This window comes from Penicillium nucicola (genome assembly GCF_028828085.1).
Source record: "Penicillium nucicola strain IBT 29836 chromosome Unknown utg000010l, whole genome shotgun sequence".
Classification (NCBI taxonomy): domain Eukaryota; kingdom Fungi; phylum Ascomycota; class Eurotiomycetes; order Eurotiales; family Aspergillaceae; genus Penicillium; species Penicillium nucicola.
In genome coordinates this window covers 5,733,239-5,759,682 of record NW_026643134.1, presented here as the reverse complement: position 1 = coordinate 5,759,682, position 26,444 = coordinate 5,733,239, and the positions used below count along the sequence as shown (strand labels likewise).

Genomic DNA, 26,444 nt, shown 5'->3' with positions numbered 1-26,444 from the left:
GTCGTCGTTGAAAGAGGTGGAGAGTGGATTTTGATCAAGTCGTCCCAAAAGGAATTGAAAATTGTGGTGACTGATGATTCCTTCTTATAAGAGATCGGAGGGGGAGGGAGTATATAATTGGAGAAGACGAGGGGTTAAAGGAGGGGAGGTGTATGACGATCGTGTTTAAGAGTGAAAATAAAAAGGGAAAACAGAAGGAGTAGCGGTACGGTCCATGGAGCCTCCAATAATGTAAGATCTCCAGAGATCCAACAGAACTGTCACTGAGCCACACTTTTCAAGGGGGTGGATGTCGGAAGATTGTAGAAAGAAGCGAAGTCGCCACCTTAAGAAGTGACCCGATAAGGACCAGGGGCCACATGGACAAATACCAAAGAATATACTGTACAGTACTGTAGAGAGCGAGATTCGTAGGGAAACTGCCCGTTTCGCGGATTTTGTGGATTCCTTTTTTTAATTTTCTTTCTTTTCTTTTTTTTTTTTCAATTATTCTCAGCATTCTAAATGATTTCCATTTTATATGCATGAAATGATTGGTGTCAGGGGCGGAGAAAAATGGAGCCAAAGCGAAAGGAAAATACTCGACCCACGGAAAGTCGCAGCGGATCACAGGTGAAAGAGCGAGAACGAGAGTAATTTACAATGTATTGTCAGTGTATTGTTTCACATGTATTTAATCTCATAAAACGTTGACGTGAACTTCTACATAGTGTACTTATCTACGTGTGTATATCCCCATTTGTCTTTCTACATTGGTGAATGGACCAGCCGGAGGCTTCCCGTCTCTAGAGGCCGTGCCTACAGTACGGCCATAGACCTTTTCCTCCCCAGACGCCACATCTTAATCTTATGGGGTCTCTATATTTGGACCCGAGCTGTGTCAGTCAATGGGGGTTGGAATGTCACGGTCCTGAGCAGATGTACAATCGTTTCAACCGCTTTTAGCCGAGTAAACGACCTTGCAGCCCAATACCGATGGAGTCAGAAATGAGACATGCATTCAGGGGAGAAGGCGTTTGGTGGCGTAAAAGGAGAGGGATGATGCCTGGGGAACTCTGTTGCTACAGTAGATACCAAATCAGAAGAGCTGGACCAGCGGTTTCTTGTCACACGATGTCTAGACGATATCGGTATCAACCCACACCGGGGCCTTATCCACCAACTGCAGTACCATAGATAGAGGATATCGATCGAGCTCGATTTCCGCTGACGACGTGCTTGCATACTGATCGAGTGGTTATGGACAACCATGGGTGACAATGTTATATATAATCAAATGTTCCCGACCACGAATTACTACATTTGTTAACGCCGTGGCCGAAAGACAAAATATTAGTACCGAGCTTCGACTTTGCAAACCTTGTGATCATTCTCATCGGGATTGATGGATTCAGAACCGTTGTGTGATCTGTGGCGACTTTGATATGGAGACAATCGGTTGGATCTACATCGAAACTGATAGCACTTGCACTTACGTTTAATGGATACTGTAGTAAGTGAATTCATTTTCCGTCGATGTCCATTGGCTGGCATGATGGCCAGAGATGAGCTCACTGCCCAACGTGCTGGAATCAAACGTGGCTCAACCGTCCCATCAATAACATTAAGTTTCAGGACAGTGTGGCTCAGTCGCTTCGTATGTCATTTTGTAAGCTCAAAAATGCAGTATGAAACTTTTCTTCATTGACGTCGATTGCATAACGTCAGAAGCCATTCATGCACATCGCCCTACAGTATCTGTATGAGCTCACAGTATATTTTATGGGCGGTATGTAAGAGCTATCCATACAATACAGCGATACAGACTCTTACTGTACTGCCGAGGTGCTATTCATTGCTGGAATGAGTTCCCGCCAATCAGATTTCGTAATTGGACACAGGAGGCTCGGGCGGGGCCAGTCAAAAACATCACATTACCGCAGGAACACACATCCATATTTGCAATGTTTCACGTTACGATCCATACCTCGTATGGAGTTCAGTGCTATATAAAATGTAGATCGCAACCTCCACAGTGTATTTAGACTGCCCCATACACACATCATTTTTATATGAGCCTGTTCATTTGCTGGAGGTCTTCCCCGAGAACCAAAATGACATGTTCGGCAAGCGAGGCGTGGTATCATCCTCTACCGAGTGCGAACATAAATAGCACAATACTGTACATCCGAAGCATTCTGGAGAAGATTACACCGTACTATTACAGTACAGGCAAGCTCCTCCGAGAGCGTTACATACCCCGACCTCCCAAGTGCAAACAAATTGTTCGCCAATAGAGTACTCCACCTACGACATACCACAACTGCAAACCACAACTGTCATAAAGGTGGCTTTCTTAGTACTTCTTTGTCTTTCCTCTCCACCTCGCGAATTGGACAAATTGGACACTAACACAGACTTCCCGATTGTGTAACCCCCCGGCTCCTGTGTACGTATTGCCGCTCTCGCTTGACAGCCATGACGCTGTGGCTGACTCGCACAACGTTGTCGGCGTCGACAGGGGTAAACTAGCCTGGATTATTTGCGAAGCCGACTTTGCTCAATTTCAAAATAAACATTTGAATCAGGGCGTGTGGGATTGCAAACTGTATCAGATATATCTATGCATCTTTCATTGAAGGCCAATCGGGAATATCATCCTGGTTCATTGCACAGTCGATAATTGGAGGATCGAGTGCGCACACACTCTTCCCTGTACAGTGTACTGTACTGTAACGGGGTCCAATGATTGTGTCAGGGAAGCCTTGACGAGCAACTCTACCAATGGACATCAATGCTGTGGCAGAGCAAGTGCAGTTTTGACAGCCAGTTAGCAGCGCACTTGTGGATCACGGAGCTTAGGGAGGGGGGGGGCGGTGGAAAGACCCAAGGGGCGTGCACTGCACAGTCACTAGTCCAGGGATACCTAAGGTAACCAACGAGTGGGATAACTATTTCGTAAGCGGCTAATTCATCCCATAAGGCACCAAGATAACTAAGGGTAGACAATGTATACTTCGAAAGATCGACAAGAGAAAAAAACCCTTGTGGCTTGCATTTGGATGAGACGTGTAGCCACTCAGGATAACATATGACCTTGCCACTTCGGAGTCAGGCATTTTGGTTCTTTCACGCCACATCACAGCTAGCTTCAATTACGCAAGCTCCTGGGGTTAGCCACATAGCATGCCTGTACAAAATCAGTGCACTGTGGGGGGAGCGGAACGAGCGGATCTATCTTGGTGGTACAACATCCAATGGGCTGTGGTGAAGTTGTGGCAAATAACAGTCAAAAGCCGTGTGCATCATTCTACGGGGCGCTTGGGTCCGATAATGTTCATCACTTTGTCAACGGCCACTAATCTTTAATTCCGAGACCCTCTTGAAATCCATACTTCTATATTTGAGAATGTACAGGACGGAGTACGATGATATTCATGATCGATCATGATAACGTGATATGATTCATAAATTCACAGCCACACCTCGATCATCTCGATCATCTCAAATCAGTCCACTACCTGTACAATAACGACTAGACACGTGGGGACAGTCTCGGTGAGTTGGGCCAGATCCCAGCCTTATGGATGGAAATTCAAAGGTGGCTCAGATGCACATCCCTGGCCGGTTCGTTCGCCCGGACTACAAAAAAGTACTGGTACTTGTACAGTGCACTGTTAATAGCCCTATAGGAAACCTTTGTGATTCTCTTGATATCACTGCCATGTCGATGATGCTAACAGTGTGAAATTGAAAAAGGAATGTACTCATAGACAGATGTGGCGTCATAGAGCCACAATTATGGAGAATTTCGCAAATGGCTCGTAAGCGTCGTATTCCACGCCAAGATCAATAGACCATGTCCGTACTCCGTACACTATAAGGGCTAAACGTTCAGTCCTAAGTGAATTTGTTGACTAGGATCTATGTTCAGCAAACCCCAACTAAGCCACATGCTCTGTCAAGCTCTTGCTCGCGGCCCAACTACAGTCCTCAACATCCTTCAAATATTAACAGTAACCCGTGACATTACCAATATCTAAACTGCGGAGGAATAGGAACGGTGTCCTCTTCACAAAATATGACTGACGATGGCCTCGCCGAAGAATAAAAGCAGGCCATCGATATGATATGCCCGGGGAATCCACCTTCATGCAAGAGTTCCCCCATGACACGTCGGGAACTGTGCCATGGGAGAACAAAATGTTCGTAGTCGCAGCCCAGACAGAGAAAACCCACCATGCACATATGCAACATCTAACAGACCCATGAACGCCGATGATTGGGATTAACAACAAATGAAAACAAGAAAAGTGTATAGACAAAGACAAAGTCCTGCAGAACCTTGAAAAAAAAGGGAAATGTAATGGTGAATGAGTGCCTGGTTCTGTGTCCTGGAATGTCCATTCCCCAGTAGGAGGGGGGAATGTGTAAAAGGCAAGAAAAGTTTCAGGCTCAAATGGCCTTTCAATGAAGGTGGGTGTGAATGTGAGTGCAAGAGAAAGGGGTGAAGGGAGTGAAACCGAAGCATCTATGAACCCCAATGACATATGGTAATGATCCGTCCGTGTTTCAGGCCACATTAGAGAAGTATGGGTATTGAGGCGACGAGCCGGGAGAGTTGTTGGTGCGAAATGCCAATTAATAGCGTATGGCTATCAATGTTGAATGATCAACGAGAATCCATCGACCCAAGATCCAGAAGAGCCGGCGATTCCAGCAATCTTGTAACCAAGAGGTGGGATCAACGTGTGACTATTTGAATCGAGTTAGTATAGTTTCGTCTTCTTGGTAACCGGTGACATACCCAGAACCGCCGACGGCGTTTCCATAAACGCCAGATTTCCTTCCCAAGCTCGTGAGGATCTCAATTCCATCAATCCAAAGGCCAGCCCGGACATAGAATCCAAGTAGAATCTCACCACGTCGGACATCAAAAGTGAACTCGTCGCCATCGACCTTGCCTCCTCGCTTGCCAAAGAGCTGACTGGTCTTATCTGCGTACAAAAACTCGAGACCATCCAATGCAAGGCCGTGGTAAACCTTAATCGACGTAAGGAGCTTGTGGTGCACGAAAGCACCCTCCAACAGCAGTTGTTCGGGTTCACTGCCTTCCATGGCCGAGTGGCCCAAAATGCCGCTCTTGTATCCGGACTGGCCTTTAGGCAATTTCACCAGGGAATTTTTGGACTTTAATTGGCTGATGTCCTCAACAGTATAGCTGCCCATTGCACCAGAGAAAATTACCACTCGAATCTTCTTTTTCTTCTCCTTTTCGGTGCCAAATAGCCGTTGGCGGAGTTCGCCCTCCGTAACTGTTACTTGTTTGGGAAGTCCGTTGGGGCTTGACTCGGTGTTCAAGTATTCGATGAAATTGTGACAGAAGTCTTCGCCTTCGGCATACAGTTCCATGAATGCAATGCCTGAGGTAGCAGTGAACAGAATCTTGCCGCTCTCCACGGGCCACACTTGGACGCTGTCGTCGGAATTGGGATAAGGATCACTGGGAAGTCGGAAGCTGGGGTGGAATCGGAAGCGCAGTGCATCTAGGCGGTGCCAGCCACACTCATCGTTGGGCAAACACACTTTCAGGCCCTGGGCCTTTGTTCGAGTCGAGAAAGGCTCCCGAGTCAAAAAGGTTCGGTTCAGGGTGACATAGTCCCGGAGCATGACGCCCGACTCTTGGTGAGGACACCCAAACAGATGGCCCACTTCGTGAAGGTGCGCTCCAATACCCAAGTTTGCTGCTTCCCAGTTGGAGCCAGCATCACCACAGTCGTTGGCAACGTGAGCTGTATCTGTTCGAGTGCAGTCGGTAAAAGCATCCACTACTTCCTCCAGACAGGATGGATAGCTTTGAAGACAATGTGATCCAAATATGGCCATTTTGATATCATCGTCACCCGACCCTAGAGCTGCATGCCCCGTGATCATCTGTGATGCGGTGTCCCAGTGGGAATCAAGCAGAAGAACAGATACGAATTGTTTCTGACCAGGCTGAGGTTGGAAATGCTTGCGTACCGCTTCCTTGGCAATGTTGAACAGCTCGTCCTTCTTCTCTGCTTTTTCATTCTGCTGAGCGATGTTGAGATCCCGAAGTTCAGCCACCGTCTTGTCAGTGCGGACGACATGAACTTTGGCCTCGTTACGCATCTGAGCCTGTGTCAAATCGCGACGGCTCAAGGTACCGGACTGCCATTCTTCTTCGAATCGGAAACAACGACGCCCGAAGTTGTTGCGGAACATCTGTTCGCCGGTGAAAGCCTGCCAGAGATAGGCCGCCATGCGATACTTTCGAATTGCCATATCCAACCCATTGCCCTCGCGTTCCACTCTTTCTGGCACAGCATCATAGGTGCCATCAGAGTCCTTCCCAAGCAATACGACCAGCTGTAAAGGTGGGGTGTTGACCAGAGGTAGGTAGTTGATGCAGATCCAAGCCGAGTGAATGGCAGGGTGGGTGCTGCCTGTCGATAACTTGGGAGAGACGAAGTCGAAGCGTAAACGATTGGGACCGGGAACTAGATGAACGAGGACTTTAAAATGCGACGCGGTGACGGGCCAGCCGACCGAGGGGAAGTTATCTTGATGGTGATAGACTGTGACATTTCCGTCCAGCGGATGTTGTCTCGGATCCCCGATCTGGCCATATACCAGGAGCACCTTTTGATTAACCTACACAACGGTCAGTTTGAAGCTCTGTGTTCACCACAATGGTGGTGCCTGGCAAGCTTTGCTGGCGCTACGTACCCATGAATTATCGGACACGGACACGATCCGTGGGGCATATGGCGACGAGGAGAGTTGTGGTCGGTATTGGCCATTAATAGAGGAGGCGCTGCTGCCCTGTAATTTCATGTGTCAGCCTCGTGCTCTTCGATGCGCCCCCCGGGACGGGATCGGGGGGGAGGGGGGAGCGTACGATCACGCTGTTCCTTTGGGAATTGAGCACTGAAGGCCCCGGTCGCTGCGGGGGAGCAACTGGGGTGCTTGCCGTGCTGTCATTAGATTCACTGAGCGCTGGCAAGCTGGGAGAAGAGAGAGTCGGGCGAATCGACGACGGTGGAGTGATCGAGCTATGGGAGGAAGTGTCGATCGTGGAGGATGATTTTCCGGAGACCTCTTCCACACTCGGAGCTGGGGTTTTCTGGAAACTGGCCATTGATCGGCGCCGTAGCTCTTTGAAGAACGGCATGGCGAGTTTGCGAAGAGGAACTTCTCGCCGGGCAGCTGCCGTGACTTGTCAGGAACGGGCGCGACCGTTTGCGGACCCAAACTAGATGGAATCAACAGAGATAGATTTGAATCCCAACTTGCATATCATGTAGCGAAAAGGGGGGGGGGAGGGAAATCAAGGAAGTCGAAGTGGCCCCAAAAAAATAAGTTAACCAAATCTATAGCTGACTTAACTTAGCCCATGAGAGAGCATTACGTACCCTGGGCCTACACCCTAAAACGTCGTGAATGTTTCACCGAACGGGGGATCGCAGACATCCCTTTTTCTCCTATCTCGTACGCTTTGTTCACCTGGTAGTCTGGTCTTAGTCTGAACCCCTCTGTTATGCTGCATTTTCCGATCATCAGGGCCTTGATGGGAACGACGTAGGTGGCTCCCTGTCATGGATCCCACATGGGGAGGTTGGAAGGAATTGCAGGGGGCTATCTTGAAACTGCATGCGGCCCCAGTTCTACGATAAGTTGTCCTTTTGCTTGGACTGTTGGATGTGGCCCGATAACTGTAGGCTTACGACTGCTGCGACATGTTTGGCGTCTACTGTAGGCGAACCGTGCGAAGCCCTCGTTGCCGCATACTTCAAACCAAATCCCCCACGTAATGAGATGGTGGCCCCGGAGGCCGTTCTGGGGATCGGAATTTGCGTGTCTGAGGGCCGGATTCGGCAATATCGCAACACGCCAAACCTTATCGAGAAGCGTGAACGGGTTCCATTCCTCACGGGTCTTGGAAGTGAACTGGAAGTGAACTGGAAGTTTCGAACCCCATTCGTATACCGTCCCCATGGGCATTGAAATCGCTGGCTGTGGTAGATGCTGACTGGGGAAAGTCCTCTCTCGAGTCTCGTAATCGTTCCCTGTCTTCGCTCCTACGTCTCGATTTGGGGGCCGGGTTCTGATTTTCCATCTCCCTATCTGTGCAAAAGGCTCAGGCTCACCATGTAGCCCATCGAAGCCGATATTCCCATTAGACTAACCCAAAAGATACTAAAAAAGATACCACAAAAGATAACTTACCTTGTGATTGGTTGAAAGCTGAACTATACGCAAGTATGCTATTATCTCAAACTCCATCAATCCTATACTCCTTCAAATGGGACGACAACGAGAAACCCCATTGTTCCAAGCACAAGCGATATTCTCACCAGACTTCACTTGGTCTAAGGCTGCAGGATTGAGCCACGAAGTCCCAGGCTGATCCAGCAAAGGCACATGGCACGTGACACACACGTGACACCCGACAGGAGAGCTGGACAGGGATGGAAAACCCCAGGGAATCATATTCCAGAGCGGGAGACTCCGTGGACCATCACATCCTCGGACAAGTCCTTAGGCAAGATGGGATGGGGGAAACTCTACAGTACAATAGTCTTTTCTGCAGATCGGGATGACATCGTCACTCAACTTAACTTGGGCTAGCAAAGTGGATCGAAATCTGCATACTTGATCGTTTCTACGGCAATGTCGGAATCCGCTGAGAAAACATTTTCAGCTTCCAGTGCCCGAGACAGGGTCAGCATTGGATAGATCAGTTTCTGTCAGAGCTAGCTAGATTCATGTAGCTTGCCTAGGTTAGAATGGCTAGTGATCAGAGGGTCGAAAAAGGGGAATAGAAAGATAGAAGCAAACATACAAAAGAATCTAACACCATGAAACAGTGATTCAATTGCAATTCTTCAACGAGAATCAGAAACAGCAAAGAAAAGAAAAAGTAGCGCAACAGAATTTCTCCTTCTCTTTGATCTCTTTGACGCATGCAACTTGACCCAATACGTGCAAGTGGCACACTTCTCCAGTAGCCAATCTCGGCTCCATCGCGCCAATTGGCCCTTCTTTCTCAGCCCTTGCTCCTACACAACCCCCATTCTATTTCGACCACAGGGGCTCTTCGACTTGTCTCTCGTTTTGCTGCCTCGCCATCATGACTCTTTCGCTGCCTGACTCGGCTGAAAAAACGATCCGCAAAATCGATATTGCCCAGGTAAGAAAGGAAACTCAGGCCTGATCGTTTGGCTGCAACGGCGGCCCAAATGCTTGTCGCTGCATGCAAATACTTCCAGAGACCCCTATGGACATCAACTGACTCTTCTCTGGTCCTAGGTTTCCCTCAGTCTGCAAGATCGGTTGGGTCTTGCCAAACTCAAGTATCAGCACGGTCGACTGCATGGGCTGAACCCGAACCAGCAGGATGGCAGATCGACCTTCGACAGCGACAAACCTTCCGATTCCTCCTCTGAGCTGTCCCGCAGTCGGTGTGAGACTCCCTTCACCTCCCCTCCCCTCCGAGCCGCAACCTACTCCAAGGAACTCCCTCGCTCCGAACGCAATAAACATGCAGCCACATTCAACTCCCGGGTGATGCAGCCCATGCTATCGGCTAGTCGAAAGCGGCTGCGGGCCGATTCTGATTCTGAGCGTCCTGCCAAGGTCCCTCGGGTCTCATGGAAGAGCTCTTACCGGCTGCCAGAATCCTCTCCGGGCATGAACCGTCATCTGACAAGCCGCCGCCAGGGCGTCTCCTTCATGTCGGAGGCAACGATCCCGGAGCTGTCGTCTCCAGCATATCACAGGCCATCAGAAGAAAGGGACCCCGATTTGCCACTGCACAGTTTCCAGAACATGAGCTCGATGGTGGGCTCCTCCCCTCCACGAACCCCTCCCCCCAAGCACATGCGACTGTCGCGCAACGATCGACCCCCTCATGAGGATGGCGCAGACTTGCTCCTCTACTTGGCCAATTCCCCAACCCCAGCTCGCATCGCCAGGGGCGCTGGCAACCAGGCTTTCCCACCTTCCACTCCTCCGAGTCAGCACGCAATGATACCAGGCCTGACTCCCACCCCTGGAGGTGGCGGCATTTTTGCCAATATCGGAACCCCAGGCCAACAATTCAACTTTGCCGACTTCGTGAATGTGACCCCCAGCCCGGCTCAGCCAGCCTGGGGTGGGCGCACTCCTGGCAATCCTGGTCGAACTCCCCTCACTACCAAGCAAGCTCGCAAGCGATTGAACTTTGATACTATTGTTCCTCCGAGCACCTCTGATCCTCGAATGAGTGGCAAGGAAACCGGGCTGGCTCTACAGCTCGGCGGTGAACTCCGCCCTTGAACCGCTTCGCTCTTTGCCTTCTTCCCTTCTTCCTTTCTCTGTTCATTTATGCCTTTACTCCCTTGTAAGCCCCCTCACGACTCTATTATGATCATGTTATGTACACATTGTGTCCATCCCCTATGTAATTTGCCCCGTTCCTCGTCTCTTTAGCTTGGTCTGTTCGAGGACCGACCCGGCTCCCCACTACCCAGTCCATCTAAACTTGCATCTCCGGCGTTTCTTTTCAATGTTCTGCTCTCACACTTTGCATTGCTCCTTATTATTCCAGGCAGTCCTTCGTCTTGCCCCTGTTCCTGCTTTCATATGTCTGTGCCAACCCTGTCCGTTGACATTCTCACTTTGCATTCACTTGCTTGTCTTTTTCCTTGGCTCACGCCTGGCATGTATCTCCCATGAAATCTGGGAAATCTCAATGCCCTCCATGACCTTGGCCAATATCTCTGTGCCTCCTTTGCACAACTGCAGAATGGCTGAGATGGCCAATGTTCATTATCGAAATTCAATGACTACTTTGATTAACTGCACCACATTCTCGTATGTCCACATTGTTAATGGCAATCTAGTATAGTAGTATGACTGTATAACACTATGAATTCACAAATTCCCACTTTGTAATGTGTTTCCGATGGACCAACATATATAATGTTATCTCACGCATCCTCGATATATATCACTTCATCACGTCCAAACCAACTCATAACAATGACACCAACCCATGAAACAACCCACCACTCAACCCTTCCATCCCGCGTCGCTCAATCAATTCGCGTTCTTTCGCGTCACTTTCGCGTTCAAACTCAGTAAATTCCCAGCCAATCACGGCCAATGATAAGCCGATGACGCAGTGGGCTGACTAAGCACGACGGAGATCATCCAGCGAATGAAGGAAACAGTTCATCTGCAAGTACAGACGAGAGAAACGTGCGTTTATGCATGTACGTGACCTGAGAATAGACATGATCTCGGCTATCGATTGGTCGATAGGCCGCCGCGTCGACATGGACTGTCGTGGCGTGATATTCAGCCTTTCAAGCGCATCAGCTGAAACAGGCCTGCATGGCACCGTCAGTACGTGTACATGTACATGTACAGTATGGGCACCTGTGCAGGTGTGAGATGGGCGAATTAGATTGGCTGATCGAGGGCTTGATTTTGATCTATAGTACATACATTTATAATGTACAGTATGGATTTAGAATGGTAACTGAGCAAGCTATTCTTCCACGCCAACCGTGTCATCTATACTGTCCTTCCCGGCCTGTTTATTTTCTATCCCAGCGCGTTCCATTTGCTTGCGCCACAGTAATGCCAGGTAATCAGACGTTGTACCCTCGTCGATAGACTTGTCCTCGCGAACTTTAAGAAACCGTGGGAATCGCAGACTGAGTCCTCTCTCTTCGCTGACAAGCCCGATAGCAGCTGGGTATGTCGGGCTCAGGGTGATATCTGCGAACGCCATTTCCCATACTTCCTGCGGCTCGAACCAGACGTCTGGTTCGCCGTAGTAGTCGACATAGCTGGGTCTGGAAATGACATTTGTGCTGCCTTGGGCGTATTTGTCCTTGTTCGATTGGTAGAATTTGTCCGTGAAGCCCGATATGCATTTTGTTACGGCTTCCAATGAGCCTGTTTCGGGGTTGCGAACTGCCAGGAGGATGGGTGACCACCATTTTGCTTTGCGGCCTGAGCCGTGCCAGCCTGCTACCGGGATCAGGTCGAGGGTTTCGGAGGAGGTGCTGTAGTCCTTTTTGACTTTCAGCCAGGATTCAAGGCGTTTGTCTGGTTCATAGGTTGAGAGCAAGGCTTTGCGCCGGGTGTTCTTCTCTTTTGGCTTGTTGCCGTTCTTTTGTTCTGCTTGATCTTGGAGAGCGTTTTCAGGGTTTGCTTCGCTAGATGTTTGGGGGTTACTTGGTTGGGTATCGACTATTGTGTTGTCGAGCACTTTGACCATGATGCCCTCACATTTGACATCAGTGGCACTTTTGAAGAACTCAAGAACCGTTTCGGAATCCGCTGACGTCGCATCCATGCTTTTGACCCAGGTGAAGTGTTTGGGTATCTCAACAAAGAGACTGCGAAGAAGTTCACGGCGCTCTCGGAATGATCGATCTAGCAAAGGCTCGCCATTGAGATACATGAGGTCGAACGCGAAAAGACACACATTGACCTTGATGGCTCCCACCTCGACGTTCTTCTTTGCACGATTGGCTAATGTCTGAAATGGCTGAAGGTCACCAGTTTCTCGGTCCACGGCGACCACTTCTCCCTCCAAAATAAAGCTAGAAACGCCTTCTCCGCGGATTTGCGGGACCAGAGATACAAGATCTGGATATTTCTCTGTCATGAGCTCGAGATGACGCGAGAAAATAGACACTTTCCCGTGATCGTCGCAGTGTACCTGGGCACGCTGGCCATCATATTTGTATTCACAACTGAAGCTCCTTCCTTGCAGCTTTGTCAACATGTCTGACAGATCTCGCGTGATGCTACCTAGCATGGGTCTCAATGGAATGTGCAAAGCCAGGCCACATCTTACCAAAAGCTCTTCTGCAGGTCCAATCTCCAGCAGACATGGAATGAGGTCATTATAATCCGGGTGTCTTGCATAGGAAGCTTTCACAATATCTTCTGCATTGTTATGAATTTCAACAAGCTCGTCTTTCTTCAAGCGGGCCATTTCTCTCTGTGGCCGCACTTCATATTCTGCTCCTGCTGGTTTGGAGTAGATGAAAGCTCGTGCGAGAGCTATGAGCATAGTTGTCTTCACCGCACCAATTCGCAGATTTTGGACTAGTGTCCGGACGATATATCGACTTTCCTCTGCACCTCGTGTATCTTGCAGAAGCTTTTCGACGATTCTTTGTTTAGTCTCTTGACTACCGGTCCCTTTGCTTGTGGCAATTTTCATAAGAGACTGGTAGACACCCTTAATTCTCAACGGCTTTGGCTTGACAAGCGTAAAGGACTGTCGTTTCTTAGCCTCGAATGCAACGTCCCCTGCATCACCATGTTTATCGTATAGTGATTTGAGACTTTGGTTGTCAAGGCCATAAATCTTCTTCAGAGCCTTTGAAATAGATGACCCGCCCAGACCAAGCTCTAGCTCATCATATGGAGGCGATATCGAGTTTGTCGCCAGCCACACGGCAGGGAGGATACTCGATGGATCCCCTTCAATCAATACTCGTAGGAAGTTAACGAGTGTATCGACGATCTTGATTCGGCTTGTGGTTGCATTCGCCAAGACGAAAGCTCTTGTTAGCAAGGCGTAAGAGGCATCTCCACCTTGGATAGCCCAATGTGACCGCAATTCCGCTGCGTACTGACTTGCATCGAATGTCTGGGGACTTTGGTCGAACGGAATGGCAAGAGAAGTAACATCCTCTGTATTTGCCGAGGACTGTAGCGACAAGGTGTTGTTTTTTCGAGCCACTGGAGGTAGACCTGAAGGTACTGGAATAGATGGAGGTTCATTGATTTGCAGATCTACTTTCATGCTTTCATTCACAGAGCTGGTATTCTCTGGGGCAGATTCTGGTGTATTATCTTGGGCATTTTCTTGGGCATTCCACTCCGCTTGTAACTTGCGCGCCAAAGCTTCATCGGAGAGTGTTTGCTCGGTGATGTCGGGTTCTATTGGATTTGGTTGTTCATTCTGGCCCTTGAAAAACGATTTAATGCTGCGCGTCGGCTGCGGCGATGTATTGGGCCCATTTCTCTTGCGCTTCTTGGCTGGGCTGGACATTATAAAATGTGTGAGAGAGTGAAAAGGGATGGCGCATGGTTGCCACCTGAGGGTTGCGGAAGACGTCAGTCCAAAGGCGGAGGATCAACATTCGCGACACCTTGCGCTTCCGCAGTTGATTTTCCTCTTCCAACAATGGCGCCTCTCACGGCTTTATCTTCGCATGAGCGGAATCGAGTTGAGGATTACTTAAATGACAAAATACAGGTCTCCGCCGATCTTGAGAGTTTGGATTCGCTATTATCAAGCCTCCGCGCGCAACAGGAGCTTCAGCGGAAACAGGTGCCACCCCTCACTCCAACTTTCTCTCCCGTCAAGCATAGCTAAAAGCCCTCGTCGAACAGCTAGCAGAAGCCCATGAAGCACTATCCAGTGCGACAAAAGTCTCCGATGACCATGCCGAAACCACTCGCAAGCAAGCCGAGGCATTTACCAATGAACAAGCGGACATCGATCGACGACTAAAGGCTATCACACAATCTGAAACTAGCGATGAGGCAGTTCGGAGTCTCGAGAAGAGCATGGAGAGTCTACAACGACTTGAGGTCTCTAAGGGATACGTGGAATTACTCAAAGAAGCCGAAGAATTAAGGTAATAGCATCTTCACCAATTGTCAAGGACTATATACTGAGACTGTGATCCAGCAACCAAGCTTTGAAGAGCCTTGCCTCCGATCCACGCGCTGCTCTACAGCCATATTCTCGATTGCGGGCCATTGTTGGACTGCTGAAAGATGCCCAACCTGCTGCTGAGGGAGCAGCCCCTCATCTGGTCGACTACACGGATAAGCTGGCGTTCGCACTGAGACAGCAGATGAAGGAATATTTCGGTAATAACTTGAAAAAGACGTTGGAGGAGCTGAAATGGCCGGCCAGGGAGTTTGACATCACCGATGAGCTCTTGGCTCGCTGGAGACAAGACGTTGAGCTTTTGATTGACCTTCAAGCACCGTAAGATCAGTCCGTCCATGAATCAAAGACCGCGTGCTAATTAGTCATTCCAGGGAACTTCAAAGCCGTGATGCAGTGGTATCGGGTGTGGCTCTCGAGCCACCGGTCTTGTTCCCATTGGAGGTCATGGTGCATCCTCTGGATCTCCGATTCAAGTATCACTTCAGTGGAGACAAACCGACGAACAGACTTGACAAGGTAAGGCGATATCTTTCCATTTGTGAAGCAAGGTTCTGATCAAGTTTGCAGCCGGAATATTTCCTCTCACACGTCATGGACCTGATCAATCAATTTGGCGGGTTCTTTGTGACCTATTTGCAGCCTATCCTTGACGAAAAAGCTCAAACTCTTGGTTCGAGTCTGGAATGGAACTTCTATAATGCGTCACACAGTTTCATTACTGCATTGATTCCGATGTTAACCCAGAAGATCAGCTTGTTCCTCCCTCAGATCTCCAACTACCCTCAATTGCTCAGCCACTTCATTCACGAATTGATGAACTTCGATAATGAGATACGGGAAACGTGGAATTATCTACCAGACCCATATGCGGATGACAATTGGAAGGGCATGACCTGGGAAGTATTGACAAGACAGGGCTGGTATGATCGATGGCTTCAGGTCGAGAAAGACTTTGCGCTGGCGCGATACAAAGACATAATCGACACGGCAGACAGCGGAGAGATCGATTACGATGGCATGGAAATCACAGCAACGAAGCCGACCAAAGCTGCAATTCGAGTGAATGACCTTCTCGAAACCATTACTGAGCGCTACCAGCCTTTATCATCTTTCAGCCAGAAGCTGCGCTTCCTGATTGACATCCAAATTACAATTTTCGACCAATTCCACGAACGTCTCTATTCTGCCCTAGAAGCATATCTTGCAATGACGTCGACGCTTGGACGTACTGTGCAGAGAGCTGACGGACAAGCCAGCGTGGAAGGTGTCGCCGGCCTGGAGCGACTCTGCAGGGTCTTTGGCAGCGCCGAGTACCTGGAGAAGAAGATGGAAGATTGGAGCAACGATGTATTCTTCGTTGAGCTCTGGTCCGAGCTTCAGGATCGGGTTCTACAGAACCGAGACAACGGTAGAAATGTGGCTGGCACTATGTCCATCGCGGAAGTTGCGTCGCGTACCTCATCCGTCGTCAACAACAATGGTACACACACAGAGACCTCGTCAGACGGTGCCCTCTTCGATGAAACAGCCTCCGCCTACCGTCGTCTACGACTCCGCTCCGAAAGCGTCATCACCTCCACTCTATCGTCCAACATCCTCGTTGCTTTGAAGCCCTACTCCCGGGTATCCACCTGGGCTACACTCTCAACCCCCTCCGCCACGGCGACGGCATCTCCTCTTTCCCCATCTTCTGATCTCGCCCATGCTATGCGTACATTGTCTACCCAGCTCTCCTTCCTATCTCACGCACTGGGAACCGCACCATTGCGACGAGTCTCACGCCACCTTCTTTTGTCCCTTCAGACTTATATCTGGGACAACGTCTTGACTAAGAACACATTTTCTACAACCGGAGCGGCCCAGCTTGCCAGCGATGTCGATCATCTTTGTAGCGTGGTGGATTCCGCCTTGGGAACATCCAACAACACAGGAATCTCCATGCGTACTATCAAGAAACTCACCGAAGGATTACGTATTCTTTGTTTGAGTGCCGCCGAGCAAGATGGCGACGCCCCTGCAAAGGATGATGCGGCATTGGGACTGTGGGATGTGGAAACGAGGCTTTTCAGGGATAATGAGAGCGCACGAGGTGTCCTTGCTGAACTCGAAATTGATTCCCTATCTGAGGCCGAGGCTCGGTCTGTGTTAGAGCGCAGAGTCGAGATAGGCAATTAATAGTTTCGATAGCAATCCAATCTATACCCATGTTACTCCCATTTCTTCTAGGTCATTCTCCCAGCTCACCAGATTATCTGCTCCAATTGACCTGAGTCTTGTACATCATGTCCCGTTTCTCGTATCTAAAATTTCTAAAAGTGAAAGTATGAAAAGTCACAGACGTGATAGCATATGGCCGCTCAAGAACGATGAACCACAGGCCCATGTCCATGTTCACCAGGTCGCTTTTGAGGAACGGCCGAGTTACTGGACTTCAATCCCTCGATAATACCAGGACCAACTTCTTCAATGGCGTGAACAAGCGAATCGACAGTCTCTGTGGTTGTTTGGACATTGACCACACAGCGGAAGAACTTTCCATTTCCAATAGCATCTTCATCGCCACTGGGAGGCGCAAAGTCCACCATGAAACCCTTGGGAACAATGGCATGAGTCACTTGTTCGGTGACCTTGCTATTGTTCTTCGCGCGCTGAGCTTCGTTTGAGACGATGCCGCGTGGGTAGACATATTCTTTGCCAGGCGTGTAGTAGAAGCACACTTGCAGACAAGGCGGGGGATTCTCACTGATCAGAGTAAAATCGGGATGTTGGTCGATGGTGTTAGCCAAGTGTGCAGCAACATCGCATGCCGTGTCGATCTGTTGCTCGTAGCCCTTGCTACCGTAATATGTCCAGCCCAAAAATAGCTTCAGGGAGTCGGCGCGACGGCCACATTGAAGGGTGAGGTCTGCCAGATCCCACACTTCCGGCGAGTCAACTTCCAACTCTGATTCCCCGTCGCCATTGGTTGTGGGTTCAGTGTCTTCGTTGTGGAATAGATATCCAGCGGGGAGGGTGTTTGCCTTGTGGAATTGGCGCATGTCCGACGCAAGTAGAAATGAGCATGTCACAGGGACGCCGAGCATTTTGTGCGGGTTGATGGCGATACTGTTCGCCTTCTCTGCACCGGCCAGCTTATACTTCTGTCGCTCGGAGAAGACGAACGAGCCACCCCATGAACCGTCAATGTGGAACCACATGTTATACTTCTGGCAGATGGCAGCAATCTCGTTGAAAGGATCGAAAGAGCCCAAGACAGTTGTGCCCGCAGTAGCATTAACGTAGAATGGGGTCCGGCCTTCGCTCTGAGCCTTCTGGGCCAGCTTTTCTAATTCAGCTGGAATCATGCGGCCTACACTGTCGATGGGAACGGGCCACACAGCACTGCTGCCGAATCCGAGCATCTGTGCTGCCTTTTCTACACTGTAGTGGCCATGGGCGCTGGTGAAGAGCACAAACTTGTAGTCACCATTACCGTCCGTCTTTGTACTGGGATAGAGGTTGTTGCGCGCAATGACAACGGAGGTGGTGTTCGATGCTGATCCTCCTTGAACAGAGATACCTCCAGCCCGGGGTCCGTTCAATCCAAAGAGGTTCGCCAGGCGCTGACCAGTGAATTTCTCAATCACTGTTAGCGCAGGTGAGACCTGGTAAACGTGCACGTTGGTGTTCAAGGTAGCGAGGATGAGCTCTGCCGCGACACCGGGGGCATTGGTAGACGCATAGAGCTTGTCCAAGAAGCCTTGGTGCCAGGTGTTGACTGAGTATTGCAAAACCTTTTGTAAGGTCTCAATCAGACCATCTTGCCCCGTGCCATTCTCTGGGATGTCGAGCTGGAGAACTTCCCGCAGTTCTTCTGGCTTCTTATAGTCCACCAGCGATGTTCCTGCCAGTCCAGTGTGTCCGTTGGCGCCATTCTTTTTTGAGGACCCGTTGGGATTTTCGTCTGCGGATCGAATAAATGGGATAAGGAGGTCTTCGACTGCTTTCAGAAGCTATGCGATTGACATGTTAGTTCATGGGTAATGTAAAAAAAAAAAAAGAGGATATGCCGGAATGTAGATCATTGCGCACTAAGTTGACTCACGTTTTGCACTTCTTCGGCGCGGTTGGTGGACGGCGCAATGCCCGACATTTGTGCAATTGCTCACCTTGAATATGTACAAAAGCAAAGACAATTGAAGAGTGAAGAAGAAGAAAGAAAATAGATGAAGAATGGCGGGGGAAAAGTTGCCGGCGATCTCGGAGATGGCATCAATCCCGCAGAGCTTGACATCATCCCACCGTGGAGAAAGGTGGCGGACTAGAGACACCAATCGTTAGGGTTAATTTTGGAATTCTAGTGGCAGCAAGAACTATATAATAATATATAATACTATAGAATTTTTAATTGCTATTCAATGCATCTGCAGAAATCCAATTAGTCACGATTGGGGCAAATCTGCAGGAACCCGCAGTGTGCGTCAATTAATCCTAGTAAAACTATATCACGCAGAAACAGAGATATATTTTGAGCAACGCTAATTTTTGGTATGAAGTAACTGAAAAGACCAATCAACACTTTTGAGTTGATATAAGTACATGTGCATTTCGTCCAGTATGTCTCTATCTGGTAGTATTCCTCATTCGGGAGCAGGCTTGTTCTCGCCAGCACTTGCTTCCTGGGCTGCTGCGTACCGGGCGCGAGCCAACTCAATCTTAGATTTAGGACGCTCGCCACCTTCAACGTACTGTGTTCGCTCCTCAATGCCCTTGGCCTTGCGAGTCCACTCGCCTCGTCGGCGCTTGAAGAGATCCATGGACCAGTTTCGCCAGACTGCGCGACCCAAGAAGGAATCACGAAGAGCCATTTCGTTTTGGGAGAGTTCTTGTGCCATGCGTTCCTTGACAAAGAAGATGTCCTTGGTTGCGGACCAGAGGGCATCAACGACACGGGATCCGCTGCCGTTCAAAGCAAGCTCCATAAGATGGCCCTGGAAGCGAGTAGTGAGTTGTCGGCGAATTTGAGTGGTGGATGTAGAGGAGGTCAGCGCCTGCTGGATGACGCGAGAAGATGTGGGTTCTTGAGAAAGTTGGACGATGACGTGGCTGGGCTGTGCAAGCAGACCTGTGTAAACAAGCTGGCTGAGCGGGCCGGGCACGGTCAGCATGGCTTGAACCAAGAGAGAGCCGTGAAGTTTTTCTGCTTTCTCTGCTGAGGTTTCTTGAGGTCCAAAGCGAGGTTTGCGGTCATTCTCGTCGTCGCCATCCATGGCGTGGTCTTCAGATTGCGAAGGTTTCTCTGAGGGAGTAAATTTAAGCATTTGCTGGAGTCTGAGGTTAGGGTCCTTGTCGTAAGCAACCTCAAGTGCTTCAGCCAGAGGCTTTGTGTCGACACCGCGCGCAACGCATCGCTCAATCAACACTTTCGGGACAATGAGTCTTGATCTTTCAATTAGGCCTGTGACTTCGGGAACAATGTGGTCCATTGCAATCTTCAAATCATCCTTGCCGAGTCTTTCCAGGATCCGAAGGACTACATATCCAGCAGTGGTGTTTCGTGAAAGAGACCCAATACGTTCGCCCAAGTTATTCCTGTATAGGTTCTTGAAAGCCTTACCAGGAAGGTAGCGCACCATTGTCTCCAGCAGGCGCGAGCCGACTGGATCATAGAGAAGTCCACGAATAAAGAGTGCGCTCTCTCCTTCCTCCTCAAATGACTCGTCCGGAACCAGTCGACGGATAGTAGACTTGGGATCTTTGGCGCTGGATTTTCCAAAATGAGAGAGCTCCAGGAACAACAGTACCTGAAGCACAGGATTACCCACTGGGTGAGTGGCCAGGGCTCGCAGATAGGTATCGTCAATACCAGAAACCATATCGGTCATGATCTTCTTGAGTGCTGGCTCGAAAGACTCTGGCACGCTTTGTTTTTGTTTTTCGAGTTGCGGCTTCTCTTCTCCCTGAACGATTGGGATGTCCATTCTTTCCTTCTTGCGACTTGCGACAATTGACTCGGCCGAAGTGACATCTACCGGCTCACCGGCAAGAACCAGAAGCAGCACTCGGATCGTGTGTGATGCAAAGCGCTCTGTCAATAAGAAACCCCAATTGTCCTTCAATTCCTCGATAACGGCCATGAACATCTCTGCGAGAGTCAATTCGGGCTCCTCCTCTTCAGTTTCTTCGTCGGACTTCTTGGCTTTGGTCTTCTGCATCACTGCAGGCGCAGCATGGATGAAAAGTGTTTCGCAGCAGTGACTGGCGAATCGGTGCTGCACTAGGTGGAGGAAATGGCCAACGAATTTGCTGAAGATGCGACGCAATTGCCGAGCGTCGGACATGGAGATCAACTTTTCCATAAGCCTGGAGCAGCCCTGACTACAGGCGATCTTCAACTCCTTGCCACTGGCCTCTGAGTACACACTGTCGACGAACAAGCTGCGCTCTTCGGCGTCTTGGAATTGGTTCAGCTCCAGCATTTCGTTGGCACGAGAAAAATATTCCGACTCTTCCTCGTCGAGAAGACCGTAGAAAGGCGTATCACCAGATTCTTCCGGACCCTGTGTATCCATCTCATCACCCTGATCCAAAGGAATATAATCCTCATTCTGTTCAAAGGCTTCGTCATGTTGCTGTTCGATGGTCTCGTCGGCCTCATCGGCAGAGGGCTTCATGCGTTTCGCAACCGGGACATCGGTTGCTTCCTCGAACTTGCGCTTGGATTCATCCTTCTGAGATTTTTTCTCGGCCCTGCGGCCTCTCTTCTCCTTTTCACGAGGCATTGTAGTGGTGTGAGGTGAGGAAAATTGCGCCTGGATTGGAATTTTTTTGGATAAGCGGTGGTCCAAGCGTCTCCGCGGCGTAAGTTTGCTCTGTTTGCAGTTGCTATCAACTATCAAGTCAAAATTGGACAAACATTCAAGTTGAGAAGAGTATTACAATTTGGATTCAAATGGCATACATAATATACAAATGTCCCTAATTACTTTTTATACAGCAGAGTAAATGGCAGAGACGTGACGTCCACACTCAACCTTTTGCTCCATACTCACATTGCGCTTGCCAACCTTGCCTTTGTGACGAGGGATGATCTGCAATCGCGCCTCTGCCTGAGTTTTCTTGGATTCAGGAGGAGCATTGATATGTGCTGGCTTGCACTGGTTGCTGCGTTTGCCTGTGCCGAGCTGGAAATGCTCGTTTCCTCCCCACCACAGCACATCATATCCCCAGTCCTTGGACTGATCTAGGGTGTCCTTGGCTGTCTGGCTGATATTGGTCTTGTTGTCAAGCACAGCCGAGACATGAGTAGTACCGACAGACATATCCCGGAGACGAATGGGCGAAATTTGATTCTTCTTTTCGTCGAACTCGCTCATGCCGCTCAAAGCCTTTACTTTGACGGGCGCATCTTGCATGTGAATCCATTTCCCATTGCCGAGAGTACCCCAGATTCCCCGGCCACAAGACCATGTATCTGCGAAGACCATTCCCAGATCGCGGGCATCAGCAGGGTCTTCCTTAGGTCCCAAAACACGCTTGGCATCAACAGTGAAAAAGGTGTTCGCACCACCGGCAGCAATGCTAGTGACCTTTGGCAGACATGAGTCCTTCTTATATAGTTTTTGCACGTCCAGAGCGAAAGGAACATCCCGGAAAGATCGCTCTACGTCCCAGTCCACACCCAATTGACCGAGGGAATTATCGCCAAATGCGAATACCTGACCGTCTTTGCTCAAGGCAAGAGAGTGGTAATCTCCAGTCGCAACTTGGACAATCTTAGAGCCCTTGAGGGCAGTGATTTCATGGCAAAAGTCCGCGGGTCCCTTAGGCCTGGTTGACCATCTGAGTCCCTCAACACCAAGTTGGCCAAGGGAAGGGTAGTTTTCAGTAGAAGATGCCGCCGAAAACACTCGACCGTAGCTTGTGAGAAGAAGTACATGTTCTTGTCCACCGCTGATTGCGGTGACCCGTTCACCAAGCTTCAAAGATGGTGTCAGCACACGGTAGCTCAACTTAGATTTATTGGCCCAATATGGGACCCATGAGCTCTCCGGTGCCTTCGGGCCACCTGCTTGTTCATCCTTGGATGTCGGCAAGGAGTATACAGTTCCATCGGAGGAAAGCGCAATGACTCGGCTTTCGGATAGAGTAAGCGAGGTGAGGTTTTTGCCGGTCAGAGTCTCAGTGGGCTTGTATTCCGTCTCCGAAAAGCCATGGCCCCATTGCACCAAATCTCCCTTTTCAGTAATTGCAGCGCCGGACTTTTCCTCAATCTTGAGGTCTCTCAGCACTTGGCCATTGAAGTACTTGAATCGTCGCGGGACCTTGACATCGGTGTCTTTAGATCCAGGGTCTACCACGCGGTACACGTTGGAGCCCCACGTGTAGACTGCGGGGCTTTTAAGGCTTCGCTTTTCTTGAACAAATTGAGCACGGAGATCATTGACGTCGATGACTTCCTTCTTCGCTGGCTCCGGAGTACCAGTCCAAGCTGTCTTTCCATCTGTCATATAAGAGTAGCCCAAGACAGCCGCGGTTCCTGTCACTGCAAATGCAAGGGAGTTGCGAACCCATTGCGATGAGCCCGGTTGAGGTTTATGTTGGCTGCTGGCAAATCGAGACCATGGCGCATTGAATGACCGAGCCGGAGTTCTGGAAGGGCGGAAGGCAAGGACCGAGCGTGTCGCCGGCCGTCGCATATGTGTGGGTAGCATCGTGGAATATGAGATCACCAACTAGAGCTTTCAAGCCCAAGCAGCTGGCAAAGTAAATGTTGTATCCGGGGAAGCTCGAAATAACAGGCCTGTGATTTGTTGCGTCAGTTTGAGGCGGCAGCTCGTGGCAGAACACCTGGAACAGCGGGACCGGAGTTGACCACATCGCAGGTCGGTTTCAACATTACACTCGGCCCGAAATACACTTCAGCAAAAGCCAACAGAGAGCTATGAGCTGCAGATTGATCTCGAGTACACTCCCTGGGCCTTGAATGCACCATGCCTTCCACAAAACAACAACGAGCCCGCCGCCAGACCGCCCCCTCTGGCCCGCCGCGCAAACCTACTACATATGAAACTCAGCCAGCCCTCGATACGCCCCAGGAGGAACCCAATGCTTCTTTCCAGTGGAAAGCACCTGGTTGGAACAATGAACTCGAGTTCTCACAATGGCTAAATGGTGTCAAGGATGACCTGATTGAAGAGAGCTACGACGAGTACACGTACAGTCCCTAATTGGATATAGGCTTGACCCTCTGCTAATTAGGGCTTCTCTAGGAACTGTTTAGATGAACTTGAGCAATCGAAGGAGCACATTGACGAAATATTGGCGAATACCTTGACCCTATTGGACGATTTATCCAGCTTGTCCGAGTCGTTCAAGTCGGTTGAGACGCAGACATCGAACTTTGAGAAGCAATGCGAAGGTCTCCTATCAGTCCAGGAACGGGACACAAAGCTTGCAAATGGGATCCAGAATAATCTACACTACTATGATTTCTTGGACCCAGCTTCGCGACGGCTTAATGCCCCCGGTGCAGGAAATACTGTTCGCGATAAGGAGTTCTCAGATATGCTGAGACGTCTTGATGTGTGCTTGGATTATATGGAGACGCATGTAGGTGAATCGCCTATCAAAAAAATATTCATGACTAACCCAATACAGATGGACCAAAAAGAAGCCGAGGTCTATCGATCTAGATATCGCCTACTGTTGACGCGTGCTCTAACACTCATCCGCGGAAATTTTGTTTCGTCTCTCAAAGATATCTACCAGAGTGTGTCGAAAAAGATTTCAGATCAAAATTTGAACGACACAGCCTTGTCCGCTCTCTTATACGCCAAGTTCAGGGTCGGCGCGCCTGAGCTAAAGCAAATTGGAGTCGAGATCCAGAAACGAGCCGTTCCACCACTCAATCCGGATCAGAATAACGAAGCGGAATATCAAAGCCTTATGAATGAGCTTCACAGCAACTACTCGGCCACCCGTGCACGACTGATCGTTCCACTCGCCCGCAAAAAGCTCGCTGAGATTACTCAGATGCCGAGTGCTTCCACAGACTTGGTTGCCTTTGCTCGCGCAAGTATTAGTTACATTCGTGGATTGTGTCTAGATGAATTCGACCTATGGGGAGAGTGGTTCCATGGACAGGGAGGTCTATATGACTTTCTCGAAACTTTATGCGAGCCGCTCTATGACCACCTACGCCCTCGAATAATTCATGAGTCCGACATCGTTAGACTTTGTCAACTGTGCACCCTTCTACAAACCCGGTATTTCTCGGACCCAGAAGATGAACCAGAGCAAGTCGAAACAAACCACCTCGACTTTTCTGTCTTAATTCAGCCAGCTTTGCAAGACGTTCAGGCCCGGCTTGTCTTCCGTGCTTTGGCTGTTCTGCAAGACGGAATTGAACGATACAAGCCCCGCCCAGAAGATATTGACTATCCTATGCGCAACCGCCAAGTATCCCTGACTGTGTCAGACACGCAAATCTCAGGCAAGAAGGACACATCTGCCGCGACCATGATCGACTTGACAGCCAAACAAGGTGATGACAACGGCGAATCACAGGAACAAGATGGCAAGTGGGACTTTGAGACCCAAACCGCTCTCAAGGGCTGGTATCCGACCCTACGAAAGGCAATATGGCTTCTGAGTCGGATCTACCGTCTAGTGAACGTAAGAACCATTCCCATCAAACACCCGAAACGTAAAACCGAATCTAACAACTCCCATAGTCCACCGTCTTCGATGACCTAGCCCACCAAATCGTCCACCAAACAACCCTCTCCCTCCAAGACGCCAGCACCCAAATATCCGCCAAGTCAACACCCGCAGACAGCCAACTATTCCTAATGAGCCACCTCCTTATCCTAAAACAACAAATTGTAGCCTTTGACATCGAGTACGTCGCCCCAGACATAACCTTCGACTTCTCCGGCGTGACAAGCACATTCTGGGAACTCCGCGAACGCGGCGGTCTCTTCAACCCACGCAACCTCATGCGACTCGTCGGCCACGGCCTAATTCCCCGCGTCGTGGAGAACATGCTCGACGCCAAAGTCGAGCTAGACGGCCGACTGCGCACTGTCATCAACGACTTCATCAATGCGTTCGCGGCGCGTATGACTGCTTCGCTGCCGGCTAAGTTTGTCGATACGCGGAATCTACAGCGCGGGGAACTTATTCTTCCTTCTTGTTGGACTATTGAGAAGGAGGTCCCTGTTCTCAGGAAGATTCTCAATGAGTATATTGATGACACGCGTATGAAGGAGACGCTTGTTGGGGCTGTGCAGGATCGCACGATTCAGATTTATGAGGATTTCTTTGAGAAGTATATTTCTTCTGAGAAGGGGAAGGGTGTTTCGGTCAGTAGGAAGGGGAAGGGACGTGAGGATGCCATCTGGGATGTTAATACCTTTGCGGAGTGGTGTGAGGGCGTTTTCCGGGTTGGTGTTGCTGGCTTGCAGGCTGATGTTCCTGACGAGGAGGATGATGATCTTTCGAGTACGAGCTCTTAGGAGTTGGCTGTCTCTTTTCTTACACTTTACTTGACCCCCATTCGCGTCTTCAGCATAGATACCATGTGAAATAGCGCAACTTTGTATATAAGCCTGAGATGAATATGTGATCTTGTGAAACGCTTTCACTTCTGAGTACAGACTTACTTTATGTTAGCACGGTAGCTTGTAGAGGAAATATCCGGTATCTCTGATTCATGTCGTGATCCACAGGCAAAGTATGTATGTACAGCTGACTGGGAAAC

The 26,444-nt window shown here is 49.6% G+C and overlaps 8 protein-coding genes across 8 annotated transcripts; 3 read left to right on the top strand and 5 right to left on the bottom strand.

The window, feature by feature from the left end:
* Window positions 1-4,637: 4,637 nt before the first annotated feature.
* On the bottom strand, window positions 4,638-7,174 carry N7511_010745 (zinc metalloproteinase family protein; the record flags this gene model as incomplete). The annotated part of the gene is made up of 4 exons (XM_057133122.1): window positions 4,638-4,734; window positions 4,787-6,654; window positions 6,730-6,825; window positions 6,902-7,174. The coding sequence occupies 4 exons, from the start codon at window positions 7,172-7,174 to the stop codon at window positions 4,638-4,640; spliced, it is 2,334 nt and encodes a 777-aa protein (XP_056981110.1).
* Window positions 7,175-9,133: 1,959 nt separating this feature from the next.
* On the top strand, window positions 9,134-10,320 carry N7511_010744 (uncharacterized protein; the record flags this gene model as incomplete). Its single annotated transcript, XM_057133121.1, has 2 exons — window positions 9,134-9,193; window positions 9,313-10,320. 2 exons carry the CDS (start codon window positions 9,134-9,136, stop codon window positions 10,318-10,320), a joined length of 1,068 nt encoding a protein of 355 aa, XP_056981109.1.
* A 1,216-nt stretch (window positions 10,321-11,536) lies between these two features.
* Window positions 11,537-14,068, bottom strand: N7511_010743 (putative DNA ligase I; the record flags this gene model as incomplete). Its single annotated transcript, XM_057133120.1, has 1 exon — window positions 11,537-14,068. The coding sequence occupies one exon, from the start codon at window positions 14,066-14,068 to the stop codon at window positions 11,537-11,539; it is 2,532 nt and encodes an 843-aa protein (XP_056981108.1).
* Window positions 14,069-14,203: 135 nt separating this feature from the next.
* Window positions 14,204-16,876, top strand: N7511_010742 (RINT-1 family protein; the record flags this gene model as incomplete). The annotated part of the gene is made up of 5 exons (XM_057133119.1): window positions 14,204-14,350; window positions 14,413-14,660; window positions 14,714-15,019; window positions 15,073-15,217; window positions 15,269-16,876. The coding sequence occupies 5 exons, from the start codon at window positions 14,204-14,206 to the stop codon at window positions 16,874-16,876; spliced, it is 2,454 nt and encodes an 817-aa protein (XP_056981107.1).
* Window positions 16,877-17,058: 182 nt separating this feature from the next.
* On the bottom strand, window positions 17,059-18,833 carry N7511_010741 (pyridoxal phosphate-dependent decarboxylase family protein; the record flags this gene model as incomplete). Its single annotated transcript, XM_057133118.1, has 2 exons — window positions 17,059-18,693; window positions 18,786-18,833. The coding sequence occupies 2 exons, from the start codon at window positions 18,831-18,833 to the stop codon at window positions 17,059-17,061; spliced, it is 1,683 nt and encodes a 560-aa protein (XP_056981106.1).
* Window positions 18,834-19,320: 487 nt separating this feature from the next.
* Window positions 19,321-21,462, bottom strand: nop9 (RNA-binding RNA processing protein NOP9; the record flags this gene model as incomplete). The annotated part of the gene is made up of 1 exon (XM_057133117.1): window positions 19,321-21,462. One exon carries the CDS (start codon window positions 21,460-21,462, stop codon window positions 19,321-19,323), a length of 2,142 nt encoding a protein of 713 aa, XP_056981105.1.
* Window positions 21,463-21,669: 207 nt separating this feature from the next.
* On the bottom strand, window positions 21,670-23,379 carry N7511_010739 (uncharacterized protein; the record flags this gene model as incomplete). Its single annotated transcript, XM_057133116.1, has 1 exon — window positions 21,670-23,379. The coding sequence occupies one exon, from the start codon at window positions 23,377-23,379 to the stop codon at window positions 21,670-21,672; it is 1,710 nt and encodes a 569-aa protein (XP_056981104.1).
* Window positions 23,380-23,673: 294 nt separating this feature from the next.
* N7511_010738 (Golgi transport complex subunit COG3) lies at window positions 23,674-26,199 on the top strand (the record flags this gene model as incomplete). Its single annotated transcript, XM_057133115.1, has 4 exons — window positions 23,674-23,897; window positions 23,953-24,292; window positions 24,341-25,357; window positions 25,417-26,199. 4 exons carry the CDS (start codon window positions 23,674-23,676, stop codon window positions 26,197-26,199), a joined length of 2,364 nt encoding a protein of 787 aa, XP_056981103.1.
* Window positions 26,200-26,444: the final 245 nt, after the last annotated feature.